This window comes from Macaca mulatta, chromosome 15 (genome assembly GCF_049350105.2).
Source record: "Macaca mulatta isolate MMU2019108-1 chromosome 15, T2T-MMU8v2.0, whole genome shotgun sequence".
NCBI lineage: Eukaryota > Metazoa > Chordata > Mammalia > Primates > Cercopithecidae > Macaca > Macaca mulatta.
In genome coordinates this window covers 77,967,463-77,987,791 of record NC_133420.1, presented here as the reverse complement: position 1 = coordinate 77,987,791, position 20,329 = coordinate 77,967,463, and the positions used below count along the sequence as shown (strand labels likewise).

At 33.9% G+C, this 20,329-nt stretch overlaps 4 protein-coding genes across 4 annotated transcripts; all 4 read right to left on the bottom strand.

Annotated features, from left to right (window-relative positions):
* Positions 1-769: 769 nt before the first annotated feature.
* Positions 770-1,339, bottom strand: LOC710848 (interferon alpha-17). The gene has a single exon (XM_001107817.5). The coding sequence runs from the start codon at positions 1,337-1,339 to the stop codon at positions 770-772; it is 570 nt and encodes a 189-aa protein (XP_001107817.2).
* Positions 1,340-5,133: 3,794 nt separating this feature from the next.
* LOC144334812 (interferon alpha-17-like) lies at positions 5,134-5,703 on the bottom strand. Its single transcript, XM_077966570.1, has one exon. The coding sequence runs from the start codon at positions 5,701-5,703 to the stop codon at positions 5,134-5,136; it is 570 nt and encodes a 189-aa protein (XP_077822696.1).
* A 3,860-nt stretch (positions 5,704-9,563) lies between these two features.
* LOC144334811 (interferon alpha-17-like) lies at positions 9,564-10,133 on the bottom strand. Its single transcript, XM_077966569.1, has one exon. The coding sequence runs from the start codon at positions 10,131-10,133 to the stop codon at positions 9,564-9,566; it is 570 nt and encodes a 189-aa protein (XP_077822695.1).
* A 3,650-nt stretch (positions 10,134-13,783) lies between these two features.
* On the bottom strand, positions 13,784-14,549 carry LOC710751 (interferon alpha-4-like). Its single transcript, XM_015117659.3, has one exon. It carries the CDS (start codon positions 14,538-14,540, stop codon positions 13,995-13,997), a length of 546 nt encoding a protein of 181 aa, XP_014973145.3. The 5' UTR covers positions 14,541-14,549; the 3' UTR covers positions 13,784-13,994.
* Between the last annotated feature and the right edge of the window lie 5,780 nt (positions 14,550-20,329).

Below are 20,329 nucleotides of genomic sequence, written 5' to 3'. Positions count from 1 at the left end.
GGCAATGTACCTTTTCAATTACATGTTGAAAGTCAGTTTACAGAGAATATCTCTGCTTTTAATTCCAGACATGTCTCAATCTACCTTCTGCTAAGAGGAATTCATTGCTTTTTCACTTCTTCATATTACAGTAGTTAGTATAACTGATATTAATTCAGCATTATTATTGTTTTTAGATTTCTTTCTGGACAAAAATCAAAGATACAAGAGAACAGGAACTGTAGTTTTTATGTTCATGTTTGTATCCTGATGACGACATATAACCTGGTATAGAAAAATATATTTTTATAAAACTTGAATAAAATTATGATAGGTAACTAAATTAAATCATCTATTTTTAAGTCAGGTTGTACAGTCAGGCTTGGCAATTTTATCTTAAAGAAAAAACAAACACAAGACATTTTGTGTAGTAAAAATTTAATGAAAAAGGAAATTAATATATTAGCTACATAAGAAGAACATATATTGTTACATTAACCACAAAATAAAGGTACACATGATATTACATAAAAATAATTTAAATCTTAAAAATATGTAAATAATAAATATTTAAATAAACAGATGAACAGAGACATCAGCGTGGTCATCTGTAAAGGACTAGTGCCTGCACAGGCAAACACGATGCTTCTTTACACTCCTGAAAACATTTGAAAATTTTGATTCAACTCGTGGTGTTTATAGGAGAAATGAGTCTTTGAAATGGAAGAACTCATGAAAGTGTGAGATGACATGTCCGTCAATGAGGATCATTTCCATGTTGAACCAGTTTTCAATCCTTCCTCCTTAATCTTTTTTGCAAGTTTGTTGAAAAAGAGAGGGATCTCATGATTTCTGCTCTGACAACCTCCCAGGCACAAGGGCTGTATTTCTTCTCCGTCAGATAGAGAGTGATTCTTTGGAAGTATTTCTTCACAGCCAGGATGGAGTCCTCATTCATCAAGGGAGTGTCTTCCATCCCAGGCTCTGCTATCACACAGGCTTTCAGGTCATTCAGTTGCTGGTAAAGCTCAGCGGAAAATTTTTCTAGGAGGTTCTGTTCCCAAGCAGCAGATGAGTCCTTTGTGCTGAAGAGATTGAAGGTCTGCTGGATCATCTCATGGAGGACAGACATGGCTTGAGCCTTCTGGAACTGGTTGCCATCAAACTCCTCCTGGGGGAATCCAAAGTCATGTCTGTCCTTCAGACAGGAGAACGGAGAGATCCTTCCCATTTGTGCCAGGAGTATCAAGGCCCTCCTATGACCCAGGCTGTGGGTCTGAGGAAGATCACAGCCCAGAGAGCAGATGGATTTGTAGCTGAGCACCACCACGGCCATCAGTAAAGAAAAGGACAGGGCCATTGGGATGTTGTCAATATTGCTAGGCTACGTGAGGTGGGTAACCTTGAACCTTGGCCTCTAGGTTTTCTGAAGACTTTGCTCTGTGCATGGGTCTTAAATAGTGAACATACTAATTTCCATTTTCTAAAGGCTCTAGTTTTACTTTCTATCTCTGTTTTTGCTTTCTTTATTCACTCTCTACATGTGTTGAAAGATGTTTTTCATCATTGCCTATTTTTCACCTACACTCAAAATTTTTATGGTATTTTTTTCTAATTGAAATCTTCATGAACTCTTAATAACACAGATTTGGCATATTTATTTATGTATACTGTGTATACCTCTACTTCACAGATAAAAACTATAAACTTTGCTCTTTTTATTCAATGTAAAGTTAAGAATGACAGAAAAGTTAAACTAAAATCTAAGTTTAAAAGCTATTGACATTTAACTTAGTTTGATGGGTAGAATTGTGGAATAACTTTTAATGTAATATATTCATGTAAATTTTTGTGTGAAATTACATATGCAAAATAAAAATCTATATAAATATACATTAATAATATGAATGTAATTACCTACCTAATCATTCAAAACTGCTAAAAATGTGAATAAGTTTTAAAAATTTTTCTCATAGTATATGAAGCTTTAAATTTTCCTTTATATGAGAAAATAATTTGTAAACTTCACTAGCTGCAGTATTCATCCAGGTATTGCCAACACTTTTTCTTTTCAGTACTTAACATAAATATTGATGTGTGACTAACTTTAGTAGAAATAAATCATATAATGCAAGCTATTTGCATTTAATTCTCAAAGTCTATGAAACATCCTGAAAAACTGAGAATCAAACATAAGTAATAACCATAAGATAGTCAATGGCAGCCAGAAGTTATGCAGGCTAAAGCTACAAATTGTGATAAGACTTTAAGATCCAGCAAAAAATGGACAGAAAGTCCTCCAATCACAGTCATCTATTTGCCCTAGGTTTGTGACACTGATCTTGCGAATATTTTGTGTATCTTCCTGAACTCAGTATCAGTGCTTCTCATGTGATACACAACAAAACCCAATGAGAAAGATGTATATTAAGCAATCAAATTTTGTTGGATAGACTTGTTGGAGAGTCACAAACTATTGTAATACATCAGATTTGTTTATACTATGAGAACTAATTTTTGTACCCTTCGAAGAAGTATCATTCCAATAAATATATGTGACTTAGAAAATATTATCAATTACATCATTGTCATTTTTCAAAGGTTTTCAGAAGTTCTTATCGAAGTCAATTCTTATCGAATAAATAAGACCATCTTTTCTTCTAAATTCATAAATTTATAATAATTGAATATTATCAACTAAAGTACTAACTTTCAGAGTGGTCCTGAACTCTAACTCTAACTTTTTATTTTGCATAAGAAGTTAGTTTGTCTCAGCCCTATAGAGGCTGAGTCCTTAAATAGAATGAGCTCTGCTTTAGCAAATCAGCTATTTAGTAAGTGAAGGTTTACTAGTTTCTCATTTTTTCTTCTACTAGCAATGGGATTGCTGGGTCAAATGGTATTTCTGGTTCTAGATCCTTGATGAATTCCCAGACTGTCTTCCACAATGGTCGAACCTTTTACATTCCTACCAACAGTGTAAAACCTTTCCTATTTTTCCACAGCTTCACCAGCATCTGTTATTTCCTGAATTCTTAGTAATCGCCATTCTGAGTGGCATGAGATGGTATCTCATTGTGGTTTTGATTTGCATTTCTGTAATGATCAGTGATGTGGAGCTTTTTTCATGTTTATCGGCCACATAAAAGTCTTCTTTTGAGAAGTGTCTGTTCGTGTCCTTTACCAACTTTTGAATTTTTTTTTTTTGTAAATTTGTTTAAGTTCTTTGTACATTCTGGCTATTAGACCTTCGTCAGATGGGTAGACTGCAAAAATTTTCTCCCATTCTGTAGGCTGCCTGTTCGCTCTGATGATTCATAGTTTCTTGTGCTGTGCAGAAGCTCTTTAATTCGATGTCATTTGTCAATTTTAGCTTTTGTTGCTCTTGGTTTTGGTGATTTCATCATAAAATCTTTGCCCATGCCTATGTCCTGAGCTCTGTTGCCTAGGTTTTCTTCTAAAGTTTTTATGGTTTTGGGTTTTACATTTAAGAGTTTAATCCATCTTGAGTTAATTTTTGTATTAGGTGTAAGGAAGGGGTTCAGTTTCAGTTTTCTGCTTATGGCAATCCAGTTTTGCCAGCACCATATATTAAATAGGGAATCCTTTCCCCATTCCTAAAGTATTGAGAAACAGTATCTCTTCCAGTTTCAGATTTTATTTTGTGAAAGAAATGTGTCAGTTTTTACTGACATTTAACAGAGAATTAATCAAAATAATGATCAATTACTATTGTAAATAATTTTATATTTTATGCTTTAAAAATATAAAATATTTAATGTATTCATATGATTTACCAATGCATCAAATATATGAAATTTATTTAGTGGCATGTATTTTCAAAAAGGAAACACTATGCAGATAAAAGATAATCCACATTTTTGGAGAGTGCAACCTTATTACTTCCCTCCATTGTAAAGGCAGATCTCTCACAATTTTCTATATGTGTTATCTTGATTTTTCTTTTCGGATTCACTCTTCTACCTACCCCAGTATGGCTTCTGCTGATTAATTCTATCAATCCAGCTCTCAGTAAGCTCTGCACTGCCATCTCTTTTCTTGCTGTAGTGCTCAGTTTTAATTCACATTTTTTGTAAGTCTATTGATTCTTTTTCTAAGCACATTTATTTTCTAAATATGCTTTTATCACCATTCCCTCTTCTCTTTCTGCTGTTAAGTTATTCCACCTCTGTTTTCTGTGTGTCTCTTCAGTTCCCCCGCTTTAGTGGTGGAAGGTCCTCAGAATCCAGTTTAAGTCTTTTTTTCCCTCTCCACTTGCTCACCACATGGACAGCCATTCTATTTCATTTTTGGCCTTTCCATTGCCAGTTAGGAGCTTCCAGATATGGTATTCCTTGAAAACTGCAAACTCATTTATCTGACTAGCAATGTACCTTTTCAATTACATGTTGAAAGTCAGTTTACAGAGAATATCTCTGCTTTTAATTCCAGACATGTCTCAATCTACCTTCTGCTAAGAGGAATTCATTGCTTTTTCACTTCTTCATATTACAGCAGTTAGCATAACTGATATTAATTCAGCATTATTATTGTTTTTAGATTTCTTTCTGGACAAAAATCAAAGATACAAGAGAACAGGAACTGTAGTTTTTATGTTCATGTTTGTATCCTGATGACAACATACAGCTTGGTATAGAAAAATATATTTTTCTATAACTTGAATAACATTATGATAGGTAACTTAATTAAATCATCTATTTTTAAGTCAGGTCGTACAGTCAGGCTTTGCATTTTATCTTAAAGAATAAACAAACACAAGACATTTTGTATAGTAAAAAAATTTAATGAAAAAGGAAATTAATATATTGGCTAAACATGAAGAGCATATATTATTACATTAACCACAGTGTAAAGGTACACATGATATTACATAAAAATAATTTAAATCTTAAAAATATGTAAATAATAAATATTTAAATAAACAGATGAACAGAGACATCAGCGTGGTCATCTGTAAAGGACTAGTGCCTGCACAGGCAAACACGATGCTTCTTTACACTCCTGAAAACATTTGAAAATTTTGATTCAACTCGTGGTGGTTATAAGAGACATGAGTCTTTGAAATGGAAGAACTCATGAAAGTGTGAGATGACATGTCCGTCAATGAGGATCATTTCCATGTTGAACCAGTTTTCAATCCTTCCTCCTTAACCTTTTTTGCAAGTTTGTTGAAAAAGAGAGGGATCTCATGATTTCTGTTCTGACAACCTCCCAGGCACAAGGGCTGTATTTCTTCTCCGTCAGATAGAGAGTGATTCTTTGGAAGTATTTCTTCACAGCCAGGATGGAGTCCTCATTCATCAAGGGAGTGTCTTCCATCCCAGGCTCTGCTATCACACAGGCTTTCAGGTCATTCAGTTGCTGGTAAAGCTCAGCGGAAAATTTTTCTAGGAGGTTCTGTTCCCAAGCAGCAGATGAGTCCTTTGTGCTGAAGAGATTGAAGGTCTGCTGGATCATCTCATGGAGGACAGACATGGCTTGAGCCTTCTGGAACTGGTTGCCATCAAACTCCTCCTGGGGGAATCCAAAGTCATGTCTGTCCTTCAGACAGGAGAAAGGAGAGATTCTTTCCATTTGTGCCAGGAGTATCAAGGCCCTCCTATGACCCAGGCTGTGGGTCTGAGGAAGATCACAGCCCAGAGAGCAGATGGATTTGTAGCTGAGCACCACCACGGCCACCAGTAAAGAAAAGGACAGGGCCATTGGGATGTTGCAAATATTGCTAGGCTACTTGAGGTGGGTAACCTTGAACCTTGGCCTCTAGGTTTTCTGAAGACTTTGCTCTGTGCATGGATCTTAAATAGTGAACATACTAATTTCCATTTTCTAAATGCTCTAGTTTTACTTTCTATCTCTGTTTTTGCTTTCTTTATTCACTCTCTACATGTGTTGAAAGATGGTTTTCATCATTGCCTATTTTTCACCTACACTCAAAACTTTTTGTGGTATATTTTTCTAATTGAAATCTTCATGAACTTTTAATAACACAGATTTGGCCTATCTTTTTATGTATACTGTGTACACCTCTACTTCACAGATAAAAACTATAAACTTTGCTCTTTTTATTCAATGTAAAGTTAAGAATGACAGAAAAGTTAAACTAAAATCTAAGTTTAAAAGCTATTGACATTTAATTTAATTTGATGAGTATAATTGTGAAATAACTTTTAATGTAATTTGTTCATGTAAATTTTGTTGTGTGAAATTACATATGCAAAATAAAAATCTATATAAATACACATTAATAATATGAATGTAAATACCTACCTAATCATTCAGAACTGCTAAAAATGTGAATAATTTTTTAAAATTTTTGTCATAGTATATGAAGCTTTGAATTTTCCTTTATATGAGAAAATAATTTGTAAACTTCACTAGCTGCAGTATTCATCCAGGTATTGCCAACACTTTTTTCTTTTCAGTACTTAACATAAATATTGATGTGTTGACTAACTTTAGTAGAAATAAATCATATAATATAAGCTATTTGCATTTAATTCTCAAAGTCTACAAAACATCCTGAAAAACTGAGGATCAAACATAAGTAATAACCATCAGATAGTCAATGGCAGCCCAAAGTTATGCAGGCTAAAGCTACAAATTGTGATAAGACTTTAAGATACAGCAAAAAATGGACAGAAAGTCCTCCAATCACAGTCATCTCTTTGCCCTAGGTTTGTGACACTGATCTTGTAAATATTTTGTGTATCTTCCTGAACTCAATATCAGTGCTTCTCATGTGATACACAACAAAAGCCAATGAGAAAGATGTATATTAAGCAATCAAATTTTGTTGGATAGACTTGTTGGAGAGTCACACACTATTGTAATATGTCAGATTTGTTTATACTACGAGAACTAATTTTTGTACCCTTCGAAGACGTATCATTCCAATAAACATATGTGACTTAGAAAATATTATCAATTAAATCATTGTCATTTTTCAAAGGTTTTCAGAAGTTCTTATCGAAGTCAATTCTTATCGAATAAAAAAGACCATCTTTGTTCTAAATTCATAAATTTATAAATATTGAATATTATCAACTAAAGAATTAACTTTCAGAGTGGTCCTGAACTCTGACTCTAACTTTTTATTTTGCATAAGACGTTAGTTTGTCTCAGCCCTATAGAGGCTGAGTCCTTAAATAGAATGAGCTCTGCTTTAGCAAATCAGCTATTTAGTAAGTGAAGGTTTACTAGTTTCTCATTTTTTCTTCTACTAGCAATGGGATTGCTGGGTCAAATGGTATTTCTGGTTCTAGATCCTTGATGAATTGCCACACTGTCTTCCACATTGGTTGAACTAATTTACATTCCTACCAACAGTGTAAAACCTTTCCTATTTTTCCACAGCTTCACCAGCATCTGTTATTTCCTGAATTTTTAGTAATCGCCATTCTGAGTGCCATGAGACGGTATCTCATTGTGGTTTTGATTTGCATTTCTGTAATGATCAGTGATGTGGAGCTTTTTTCATGTTTATTGGCCACATAGAAGTCTTCTTTTGAGAAGTGTCTGTTCATGTCCTTTACCAGCTTTTTGATTTTTTTTTTTTTTTTTTGGTAAATTTGTTTAAGTTCTTTGTACATTCTGGATATTAGACCTTCGTCAGATGGGTAGACTGCAAAAATTTTCTCCCATTCTCTAGGGTGCCTGTTCGGTCTGATGATTCATAGTTTCTTTTGCTGTGCAGAAGCTCTTTAATTCAATGTCATTTGTCAATTTTAGCTTTTGTTGCAGTTGGTTTTGGTGATTTCATCATAAAATCGTTGCCCATGCCTGTGTCCTGAACACTATTGCCTAGGTTTTCTTCTAAGGTTTTTATGGTTTTGGGTTTTACATTTAAGGTTTAATCCATATTGAGTTAATTTTTGTATTAGGTGTAAGGAAGGGGTTCAGTTTCAGTTTTCTGCTTATGGCAATCCAGTTTTGCCAGCACCATATATTAAATAGGGAATCCTTTCCCCATTCCTAAAGTATTGAGAAAGAGAATCTCTTCCAGTTTCAGATTTTATTTTGTGAAAGAAATGTGTCAGTTTTTAGTGACATTTAACAGAGAATTAATCAAAATAATGATCAATTACTATTGTAAATAATTTTATATTTTATGCTTTAAAAATATAAAATATTTAATGTATTAATATGATTTACCAATGCATTAAATATATGAAATTTAGTGACATATATTTTCAAAAAGGAGAGTGCAATCTTATTACTTGCCTACAATGCAAATGCAGATCTCTCACAATATTCTATATGTGTTATCTTGATTTTTCTTTTCGGATTCACTCTTCTACCTACCCCAGTATGGCTTCTGCTGATTAATTCTATCAATCCAGCTCTCAGTAAGCTCTGCACTGCCATCTCTTTTCTTGCTGTAGTGCTCAGTTTTAATTCACATTTTTCGTAAGTCTATTGATTCTTTTTCTAAGGACATTTATTTTCTAAATATGCTTTTATCACCATTCCCTCTTGTCCTTCTGCTGTTAAGATATTCCACCTCTGAGTTTGCAGTGATCTGAGATCCGGCCACTGCATTCCAGCCTGGGCAACAGAGGGAGAATCCGCCTCAAAAAAAAAAAAAAAAAAAAAAAGATATTCCACCTCTGTTTTCTTTTTCTCTTTGTGTCTCTTCCGTTCCCCCACTTTAGTGGTGGAAGGTCCTCAGAATCCACTTTAAGTCTTTTTTTCCCTCTCCACTTGTTCTCCACATGGACATTCATTCCATTTCATTTTTGGCCTTTCCATTGCCAGTTAGGAACTTCCAGATATGGTATTCCTTGAAAACTGCAAACTCATTTATCTGACTGGCAATGTACCTTTTCAATTACATGTTGAAAGTCAGTTTACAGAGAATATCTCTGCTTTTAATTCCAGACATGTCTAAATCTACCTTCTGCTAAGAGGAATTCATTGCTTTTTCACTTCTTCATATTACAGCAGTTAGCATAACTGATATTAATTCAGCATTATTATTGTTTTTAGATTTCTTTCTGGACAAAAATCAAAGATAAAAGAGAACAAGAACTGTAGTTTTTATGTTCATGTTTGTATCCTGATGACGACATATAACTTGGTATAGAAAAATACATTTTTTTAAAATTATGATAGGTAACTTAATTAAATCATCTATTTTTAAGTCAGATTGTACTGTCAGGCTTTGCATTTTATCTTAAAGAATAAACAAACACAAGACATTTTGTGTAGTAAAAATTTAATGAAAAAGGAAATTAATATATTAGCTACATAAGAAGAACATATATTGTTATATTAACCACAATGTGAAGGTACACATATTACATAAAAATAATTTAAATCTTAAAAATATGTAAATAATAAATATTTAAATAAACAGATGAACAGAGACATCAGCATGGTCATCTGTAAAGGACTAGTGCCTGCACAGGCAAACACGATGCTTCTTTACACTCCTGAAAACATTTGAAAATTTTGATTCAACTCGTGGTGGTTATACGAGAAATGAGTCTTTGAAATGGAAGAACTCATGAAAGTGTGAGATGACATGTCCGTCAATGAGGATCATTTCCATGTTGAACCAGTTTTCAATCCTTCCTCCTTAATCTTTTTTGCAAGTTTGTTGAAAAAGAGAGAGATCTCATGATTTCTGTTCTGACAACCTCCCAGGCACATGGGCTGTATTTCTTCTCCGTCAGATAGAGAGTGATTCTTTGGAAGTATTTCTTCACAGCCAGGATGGAGTCCTCATTCATCAAGGGAGTGTCTTCCATCCCAGGCTCTGCTATCACACAGGCTTTCAGGTCATTCAGTTGCTGGTAAAGCTCAGCGGAAAATTTTTCTAGGAGGTTCTGTTCCCAAGCAGCAGATGAGTCCTTTGTGCTGAAGAGATTGAAGGTCTGCTGGATCATCTCATGGAGGACAGACATGGCTTGAGCCTTCTGGAACTGGTTGCCATCAAACTCCTCCTGGGGGAATCCAAAGTCATGTCTGTCCTTCAGACAGGAGAACGGAGAGATCCTTCCCATTTGTGCCAGGAGTATCAAGGCCCTCCTATGACCCAGGCTGTGGATCTGAGGCAGATCACAGCCCAGAGAGCAGATGGATTTGTAGCTGAGCACCACCACGGCCATCAGTAAAGAAAAGGACAGGGCCATTGGGATGTTGTCAATATTGCTAGGCTACGTGAGGTGGGTAACCTTGAACCTTGGCCTCTAGGTTTTCTGAAGACTTTGCTCTGTGCATGGGTCTTAAATAGTGAACATACTAATTTCCATTTTCTAAAGGCTCTAGTTTTACTTTCTATCTCTGTTTTTGCTTTCTTTATTCACTCTCTACATGTGTTGAAAGATGTTTTTCATCATTGTCTATTTTTCACCTACACTCAAAAGTTTTTATGGTATTTTTCTTAATTGAAATCTTCATGAACTCTTAATAACACAGATTTGGCATATTTATTTATGTATATTGTGTATACCTCTACTTCACAGATAAAAACTATAAACCTTGTTCTTTTTATTCAAAATAAAGTTAAGAATGACAGAAAAGTTAAACTAAAATCTTAGTTTAAAAGCTATTGACATTTAACTTTATTTGATGGGTAGAATTGTGGAATAACTTTTAATGTAATATGTTCATGTAAATTTTTGTGTGAAATTACATATGCAAAATAAAAATCTATATAAATATACATTAATAATATGAATGTAATTACCTACCTAATCATTCAAAACTGCTAAAAATGTATATGTTTGAAAATTTTTTTCTCATAGTATATGAAGCTTTAAATTTTCCTTTATATGAGAAAATAATTTGTAAACTTCACTAGCTGCAGTATTCATCCAGGTATTGCCAACACTTTTTTCTTTTCAGTACTTAACATAAATATTGATGTGTGACTAACTTTAGTAGAAGTAAATCATATAATATAAGCTATTTGCATTTAATTCTCAAAGTCTGTGAAACATCCTGAAAAACTGAGGATCAAACATAAGTAATAACCATAAGATAGTCAATGACAGCCCAAAGTTATGCAGGCTAAAGCTACAAATTGTGATAAGACTTTAAGATCCAGCAAAAAATGGACAGAAAGTCCTCCAATCACGGTCATCTATTTGACCAGGTTTGTGACACTGATTTTGCACATATTTTGTGTATCTTCCTGAACTCAATATCAGTGCTTCTCATGTGATACACAACAAAACCCAATAAGAAAGATGTATATTAAGCAATCAAATTTTGTTGGATAGACTTGTTGGAGAGTCACAAACTATTGTCATACGTCGGATTTGTTTATACTATGAGAACTTATTTTTGTACCCTTCAAAGAAGTATCATTCCAATAAATATATGTGACTTAGAAAATATTATCAATTACATCATTGTCATTTTTCAAAGGTTTTCAGAAGTTCTTATCGAAGTCAATTCTTATCGAATAAATAAGACCATCTTTTCTTCTAAATTCATAAATTTACAATTATTGAATATTATCAACTAAAGAATTAACTTTCAGAGTGGTCCTGAACTCTGACTCTAACTTTTTATTTTGCATAAGAAGTTAGGTTGTCTCAGCCCTATAGAGGCTGAGTCCTTAAATAGAATGAGCTCTGCTTTAGCAAATCAGCTATTTAGTAAGTGAAGGTTTACTAGTTTCTCATTTTTTCTTCTACTAGCAATGGGTTTGCTGGGTCAAATGGTATTTCTGGTTCTAGATCCTTGATGAATTGCCACACTGTCTTCCACAATGGTTGAACCTTTTACATTCCTACCAACAGTGTAAAACCTTTCCTATTTTTCCACAGCTTCACCAGCATCTGTTATTTCCTGACTTTTTAGTAATCGCCATTCTGAGTGGTATGAGATGGTATCTCATTGTTGTTTTGATTTGCATTTCTCTAATGATCAGTGATGTTCAGCTTTCTTCATGTTTATTGGCCACATAAAAATCTTCTTTTGAGAAGTGTCTGTTCGTGTCCTTTACCAGCTTTTTGATTTTTTTTTTTTTTTTTTGGTAAATTTGTTTAAGTTCTTTGTACATTCTCGATATTAGACCTTCGTCAGATGGGTAGACTGCAAAAATTTTCTCCCATTCTGTAGGCTGCCTGTTCGCTCTGGTGATTCATAGTTTCTTTTGCTGTGCAGAAGCTCTTTAATTCGATGTCATTTGTCAATTTTAGCTTTTGTTGCTCTTGGTTTTGTTGATTTCATCATAAAATCTTTGCCCATGCTTATGTCCTGAGCGCTATTGCCTAGGTTTTCTTCTAAGGTTTTTATGGTTTTGGGTTTTACATTTAAGTGTTTAATCCATCTTGAGTTAATTTTTGTATTAGATGTAAGGAAGGGGTTCAGTTTCAGTTTTCTGCTTATGGCAATCCTGTTTTCCCAGCACCGTTTATTATATAGGGAATCCTTTCCCCATTCCTAAAGTATTGAGAAAGAGAATCTCTTCCAGTTTCAGATTTTATTTTGTGAAAGAAATGTGTCAGTTTTTAGTGACATTTAACAGAGAATTAATCAAAATAATGATCAATTACTATTGTAAATAATTTTATATTTTATGCTTTAAAAATATAAAATATTAAATGTATTGATATGATTTACCAATGCATTAAATATATGAAATTAAGGATATATATTTTCAAAAAGGAGAGTGCAATGTTATTACCTCCCTCCATTGCAAAGGCAGATCTCTCACAATTTTCTATATGTGTTATCTTGATTTTTCTTTTCGGATTCACTCTTCTACCTACCCCAGTATGGCTTCTGCTGATTAATTCTATCAATCCAGCTCTCAGTAAGCTCTGCACTGCCATCTCTTTTCTTGCTGCAGTGCTCAGTTTTAATTCACATTTTTCGTAAATCTATTGATTCTTTTTCTAAGCACATTTATTTTCTAAATATGCTTTTATCACCATTCCCTCTTGTCTTTCTGCTGTTAAGAAATTCCACCTCTGAGCTTGCAGTGAGCTGAGATCCAGCCACTGCACTGCAGCATGGGCGACAGAGGGAGAATCCGCCTCAAAAAAAAAAAAAAAAAAAAAAGATATTCCACCTCTGTTTTCTGTGTGTCTCTTCAGTTCCCCCGCTTTACTGGTGGAAGGTCCTCAGAATCCAGTTTAAGTCTTTTTTTCCCTCTCCACTTGCTCACCACATGGACAGCCATTCCATTTCATTTTTGGCCTTTCCATTGCCAGTTAAGAACTTCCAGATATGGTATTCCTTGAAAACTGCAAACTCATTTATCTGACTGGCAATGTACCTTTTCAATTACATGTTGAAAGTCAGTTTATAGAGAATATCTCTGCTTTAATTTCCAGACATGTCTCAAACTACCTTCTGCTAAGAGGAATTCATTGCTTTTTCATTTCTTCATATTACAGCAGTTAGCATAACTGATATTAATTCAGCATTATTATTGTTTTTAGATTTCTTTCTGGACAAAAATCAAAGATACAAGAGAACAAGAACTGTAGTTTTTATGTTCATGTTTGTATCCTGATGACAACATACAGCTTGGTATAGAAAAATACATTTTTCTATAACTTGAATAACATTATGATAGGTAACTTAATTAAATCATCTATTTTTAAGTCAGGTTGTACAGTCAGGCTTTGCATTTTATCTTAAAGAATAAACAAACACAAGACATTTTGTATAGTAAAAAAATTTAATGAAAAAGGAAATTAATATATTGGCTAAATATGAAGAGAATATATTATTACATTAACCACAGTGTAAAGGTACACATGATATTACATAAAAATAATTTAAATCTTAAAAATATGTAAATAATAAATATTTAAATAAACAGATGAACAGAGACATCAGCATGGTCATCTGTAAAGGACTAGTGCCTGCACAGGCAAACACGATGCTTCTTTACACTCCTGAAAACTTTTGAACATTTTGATTCAACTCGTGGTGGTTATAAGAGACATGAGTCTTTGAAATGCAAGAACTCATGAAAGCGTGAGATGACATGTCCGTCAATGAGGATCATTTCCATGTTGAACTAGTTTTCAATCCTTCCTCCTTAATCTTTTTTGCAAGTTTGTTGAAAAAGAGAGGGATCTCATGATTTCTGCTCTGACAACCTCCCAGGCACATGGGCTGTATTTCTTCTCCGTCAGATAGAGAGTGATTCTTTGGAAGTATTTCTTCACAGCCAGGATGGAGTCCTCATTCATCAAGAGAGTCTCTTCCATCCCAGGCTCTGCTATCTCACAGGCTTTCAGGTCATTCAGTTGCTGGTAAAGCTCAGCGGAAAATTTTTCTAGGAGGTTCTGTTCCCAAGCAGCAGATGAGTCCTTTGTGCTGAAGAGATTGAAGGTCTGCTGGATCATCTCATGGAGGACAGACATGGCTTGAGCCTTCTGGAACTGGTTGCCATCAAACTCCTCCTGGGGGAATCCAAAGTCATGTCTGTCCTTCAGACAGGAGAAAGGAGAGATTCTTCCCATTTGTGCTAGGAGTATCAAAGCCCTCCTATGACCCAGGCTGTGGGTCTGAGGAAGATCACAGCCCAGAGAGCAGATGGATTTGTAGTTGAGCACCACCACGGCCATCAGTAAAGAAAAGGAAGGGCCATTGGGATGTTGCAAATATTGCTAGGCTACTTGAGGTGGGTAACCTTGAACCTTGGCCTCTAGGTTTTCTGAAGACTTTGCTCCGTGCATGGATCTTAAATAGTGAACATACTAATTTCCATTTTCTAAATGCTCTAGTTTTACTTTCTATCTACTGTTTTTGCTTTCTTTATTCACTCTCTACATGTGTTGAAAGATGTTTTTCATCATTGCCTATTTTTCACCTACACTCAAAACTTTTTATGGTATTATTTTCTAATTGAAATCTTCATGAACTTTTAATAACACGGATTTGGCATATCTATTTATGTATACTGTGTACACCTCTACTTCACAGATAAAAACTATAAACTTTGCTCTTTTTATTCAATGTAAAGTTAAGAATGACAGAAAAGTTAAACTAAAATCTAAGTTTAAAAGCTATTGACATTTAATTTAATTTGACGAGTATAATTGTGAAATAACTTTTAATGTAATTTGTTCATGTAAATTTTGTTGTGTGAAATTACATATGCAAAATAAAAATCTATGTAAATACACATTAATAATATGTATGTAATTACCTACCTAATCATTCAGAACTGCTAAAAATGTGAATAATTTTTTAAAATTTTTGTCATAGTATATGAAGCTTTGAATTTTCCTTTATATGAGAAAATAATTTGTAAACTTCACTAGCTGCAGTATTCATCCAGGTATTGCCAACACTTTTTTCTTTTCAGTACTTAACATAAATATTGATGTGTGACTAACTTTAGTAGAAGTAAATCATATAATATAAGCTATTTGCATTTAATTCTCAAAGTCTACCAAACATGCAAAAAACTGAGGTTCAAATATAAGTAATAACCATCAGATAGTCAATGGCAGACCAAAGTTATGCAGGCTAAAGCTGCAAATTGTGATAAGACTTTAAGATCCAGCAAAGAATGGACAGAAAGTCCTACAATCACAGTCATCTCTTTGCCCTAGGTTTATGACACTGATCTTGCACATATTTTGTGTATCTTCCTGAACTCAATATCAGTGCTTCTCATGTGATACACAACAAAACCCAATGAGAACGATGTATATTAAGCAATCAAATTTTGTTGGATAGACTTGTTGGAGAGTCACAAACTATTGTAATATGTCAGATTTGTTTATACTACGAGAACTAATTTTTGTAACCTTCGAAGAACATCATTCCAATAAACATATGTGACTTAGAAAATATTATCAATTAAATCATTGTAATTTTTCAAAGTTTTGCAGAAGTTCTTATCGAAGTCAATTCTTATCGAATAAAAAAGACCATCTTTGTTCTAAAGTCATAAATTTACAAATATTGAATATTATCATGTAAAGAATTAACTTTCAGAGTGATCCTGAACTCTAACTCTAACTTTTTATTTTGCATAAGAAGTTAGTTTGTGTTGGCCCTATAGATACTGAGTCCTTAAATGGAATGAGCTCTGCTTTAGCAAATCAGCTATTTATTAAGTGGAGGTTTACTAGTTTCTCATTTTTTTCTTCTACTATGAAGTGTTCAAGAATGAAGGTATTTTGCTTCATCATGGCCATATTTGCTGGGATTATAATAGACAATGACAAAAATTTCCATTCAGCTCTTACTGAGAGTCAATAATGCCAATGTAGTTTACTGCTAAAACCACTGGGATTCTAGTTTTTTAAGGTGCATGTAGATCTGGGGATCACAATTGCAAGAGCAGCACAATATCATCCTCTGCCCAGCACTATATTAACCATTTATGACTTCTTCTCTGATCTGCCCTCTACTTTGTTATAATAGAAAATAACCAGCCTGGTGTCAAATACAGATTCACATATCTAAATTCAAACTCTCCCATTCACACAGTTTATAGGAATCAGACAATTTACTCTTCCCAAAAGTAAGGAATAATAGCCTCTGTCCCCCAGATAATTCTACAGCTTTCCTTCCCTGAATCAAATCCCCAGAATGTGTATGTGAACTGTAAATACTTGTGACATCATTTTTCCATCATTTATAAATTTCAGCTTCAAATCACGTGATAATCTTTAGATGACACTAGTAGAAAATGAGCCTGTTTATATAAAGGTAGAGATTATGAAATGGATCAATTTTAGAAAATAACCAAACACATTTTATTATTCATTATTTTAAATGATTCAAATAAATTCTTTTATCATTGAGCAATTAAAATAGTCTGCATTGTGAAATGTGCACCGGGGTTTCCATAATAGAGGAAACTTGATTTCAGAAATGTATATTTTGTACATGTATTTAGTAGTTTATTCAGTCAACAAGTTTGTATTACATTTTGGGCTCATCCTTTTTATCAGACCCTGAGAATACAGGGTATTTTTGCCCAAGTTGTTATTCTTAGTCTTTGAAACACTGGGGGAGACAGTATATTTTCTTTGTTTACTTGAGATTGTGTGGAGAATTTCTGCCTATTCATTTTTTATGTAGTATTTTACTGTGAAAATGTGTTTTTCTATATTTTCATTTCCTTCATTTTCATATTCAGGTTGATATCAATGAAATAATATAAATATAAATTTTAGATGGGTTATACGTTGGTTCTGTGTGGCATTCACAACAAATATATTTATATTTCTCACTTCACTTTTCCTAGGAGGTAAAAGTGATCTGATTTTTCATCTTAATTTATGGGAACTAAGAGAAAAGAAATGTGTGTCTAAAGGTGATAAACATGTAAGAGGAGAAATACCTTATGTACATGATGAGTTGATGGGTGCAGCAAACCAACATGGCACATGTGTTGCTGTGCAACAAACCTGCACGTTGTGCACATGTACCCCAGAACTTAAAACATAATAATAATAATAATAAAAAAGAATGACCAGAAGGGAACTTAGAAAATATCTTGAGTGAGATGAAAATGAAAACACAACATACCAAAATGTATGTGATGCCGTGAAAACAGAGCTAAAGTGGAAATTGAAAGTGATAAAACTTATATTAAAAAAGAAGAAAGACCTCAAACCAATGAACTAACTTTACAAGTTAAGGAAGTAGAAAAAGAAGAAATAAACCATAGCAAGGAAGAGGAAGAAAATAAGAAAGATGAAATTTTATTAATGAAGTAATTAATAAAATACAGAATAGAAAAGCAATTAAAAAATCAATGGAACTAAGCCTTGGTCTTTTGAAGTGATCAACAAAATTGACAAGCCCTTAACTGTATTAAGAGATCAGTAGAGAAAAATCGGATGAAAATCAGAGACAACAGAGGACACATAACAACTGACGGCATAGAAGTAAAATGTATTGGCAGGACGTGGTGGCTCATGCCTGTAATCCCAGCACTTTGGAAGGCCAAGGCGGGTGGATCACGAGGTCAGGAGATCGAGACCATCCTGGCTAACACAGTGAAACCTCATCTCTACTAAAAATACAGAAAGAAATTAGCCAGGCATGGTGGCGGGTGCCTGTAGTCTCAGCTACTCAGGAGGCTGAGGCAGGAGAATGGCCTGAACAAGGGAGTCGGAGCTTGCAGTGAGTGGAGATCACGCTGCTGCACTCCAGCCTGGGCGACAAAGCAAGACTACATCTTAAAAAAAAAAAAAAAAAAAAAGAAGAAGAAGAAGAAGAAGTAAAAAGGATTATAACAGACTACTATGAGCAATTATACTTCAACAAATTGATTAACCTAGAAGAAATATATAAATTCCTAGAAACAAACAACTTGCCAAGACCAAATCATGAATAAACAAAATATCTGACTAGACCTATAACTAGTAAGGAGATCGAATCAGTCATCAGACTTCCCAATAACAATGACAACAACAAAAACCATAATCAGATGGCTTCAGTGGATAATTCTATCAAACATTTAGGGAATTAATACCAATCCTTCTCAAAATCTTCCAAAAAAATTGAAGAGGAAGGAATAGTTTCAAACTCATTTTATGAGACGAGCATTTCCCTCATATTAAAGCCACACAAGGATACTACAAGGAAAGAAAACTACAGATCCCTTTCACCGATAAATGTTGATACAAAAATCCTCACTAAAATACTTGTAAACCAAATTCAACAGCACAATACAAGGATTATACATCATGACCAAGGGGGATTTACTACTCGGTTGGAAGAATGTTTCAACATATGAAAATTAATCAATGCAATACATCATATTAACAAAATGAATGAAAAATATACATAATAATCTCTATAGATGCAGAAAAAGGAATTGACCAAATTCCATATCCTTTCATGACAAAAAAATTCGACAAACTTGGAATAAAAGGAAGTTAGCTCAACATAATAAAGGCCATATATGAGAATCCCACAATTAACATTTTATTCAATGGTAAGAAACTAAAAGCTTTTCCTCTAAGATGAGGAACAAGGCAGGGATGCCACTCTTACCACTTTTATACAACATAACATTTGTAGATCTAGCGATGGCAATTAACAAGAAAAAGAAATAAAAAGCATTCATATTGGAAAGGAATAAGAAAAATTATGTTTTTGCAGATAGCATGATTGTGTATGCAGAAAACTCTAAAGTTTACACACACACACACACACATTCACTTACAAACTACCAGAAAAAAAACTCATTTGCAATAGCATCAAAACAATAAAGTACTCAGGAAAAAAACGTAAACAAAGTGGGAAAAATTTTATATATTGAAAACTAGCAAACACTGCTGAAAGAAATTAAGGAAGAGAAATGAAAAGATATTGCTGATCATGGATTGGGAAGACTATTGTTGTTATAATGTTCAAATTATACAAAGCAATACACAGATACAATGCAAGCCCTATCAAAATCATTAAGACATTTTTGACAGAAGCAAAAAAATCAGTCCTAAAACTCTTATGGAATCTTGAAGGACTGTAATCAACCTTGAGAAAGACAAGCAAAGCTACAGGACTCACCCTACCTGATTTTGAAGCACATTACAAGGCTACAGTAATAAAAATGGTATGATACTGACATAAAGATGGACATATAGGCCAATGGGAGAGAAAGGAAAGCCCAGAAGTAAACTCTCATGTATATGGTCAAATAAACTTTGACAAAAGTGCCAAGGCTACACAATGTAAAGATCAACTCTTCAAAAATGAGGTTGTGAAAACTGTACATACACATGCAAAGGAATGAAGTTGCACCCTTACTTTACACTATGTGCTAAAATTAACTCAAAATAGATCAAAGATTTAAACATAAGACCTGAAACTATAACAACTTTAGAAGAAAATCTTCAGGGGAGGCTCAGACAATGGGTTTGGCAATGAGTTCTTGGATACCACACCAAAACACAGGTAACTAAAGTAAAAATAGATCAATTGGACTCTACAAAGATTAAAAATCTCTGTGCATTCAAGGACAAAATCCAGAGTGAAAAGGCAACCTTCAGAATGACAGAAAATATTTGCAAATCTTGTATCTGATAAAAGGGTAACAGCATATTCAGAATATAGAAGGAACTCTCACATCTCCAACAACAACAAAAACATAACTTGAGTAAGGAATATGAATAGATCTTTATTCAAAAAAGATATACAAATGGCCAACAAGCATGTTTCTATGGCCTGAATGTTTGTGCGCTCCCAAAATTCGTATGTTGAAACCCTAACTCTTAGGGCAATGGTGGTAGGACATGGGCCTTTTTGGGATGTGATTAATTCCACCATGGCTCATTGTGAAATAGGACACGGGCCCCAACCACACACCAAATCTGCTGGTACCTTGATTCTTGGACTTTCCAGCCTGCAGAACTGTGAGAAATAAATTTGTGTTCTTTAT

What these genes read in the sequence shown, in the direction of transcription:
- LOC710848 (XM_001107817.5), bottom strand. Translation starts at nt 1,339, where the DNA reads ATGGCCCTGTCCTTTTCTTTACTGATGGCCGTGGTGGTGCTCAGCTAC.
- LOC144334812 (XM_077966570.1), bottom strand. Translation starts at nt 5,703, where the DNA reads ATGGCCCTGTCCTTTTCTTTACTGGTGGCCGTGGTGGTGCTCAGCTAC.
- LOC144334811 (XM_077966569.1), bottom strand. Translation starts at nt 10,133, where the DNA reads ATGGCCCTGTCCTTTTCTTTACTGATGGCCGTGGTGGTGCTCAGCTAC.
- LOC710751 (XM_015117659.3), bottom strand. Translation starts at nt 14,540, where the DNA reads ATGGCCGTGGTGGTGCTCAACTACAAATCCATCTGCTCTCTGGGCTGT.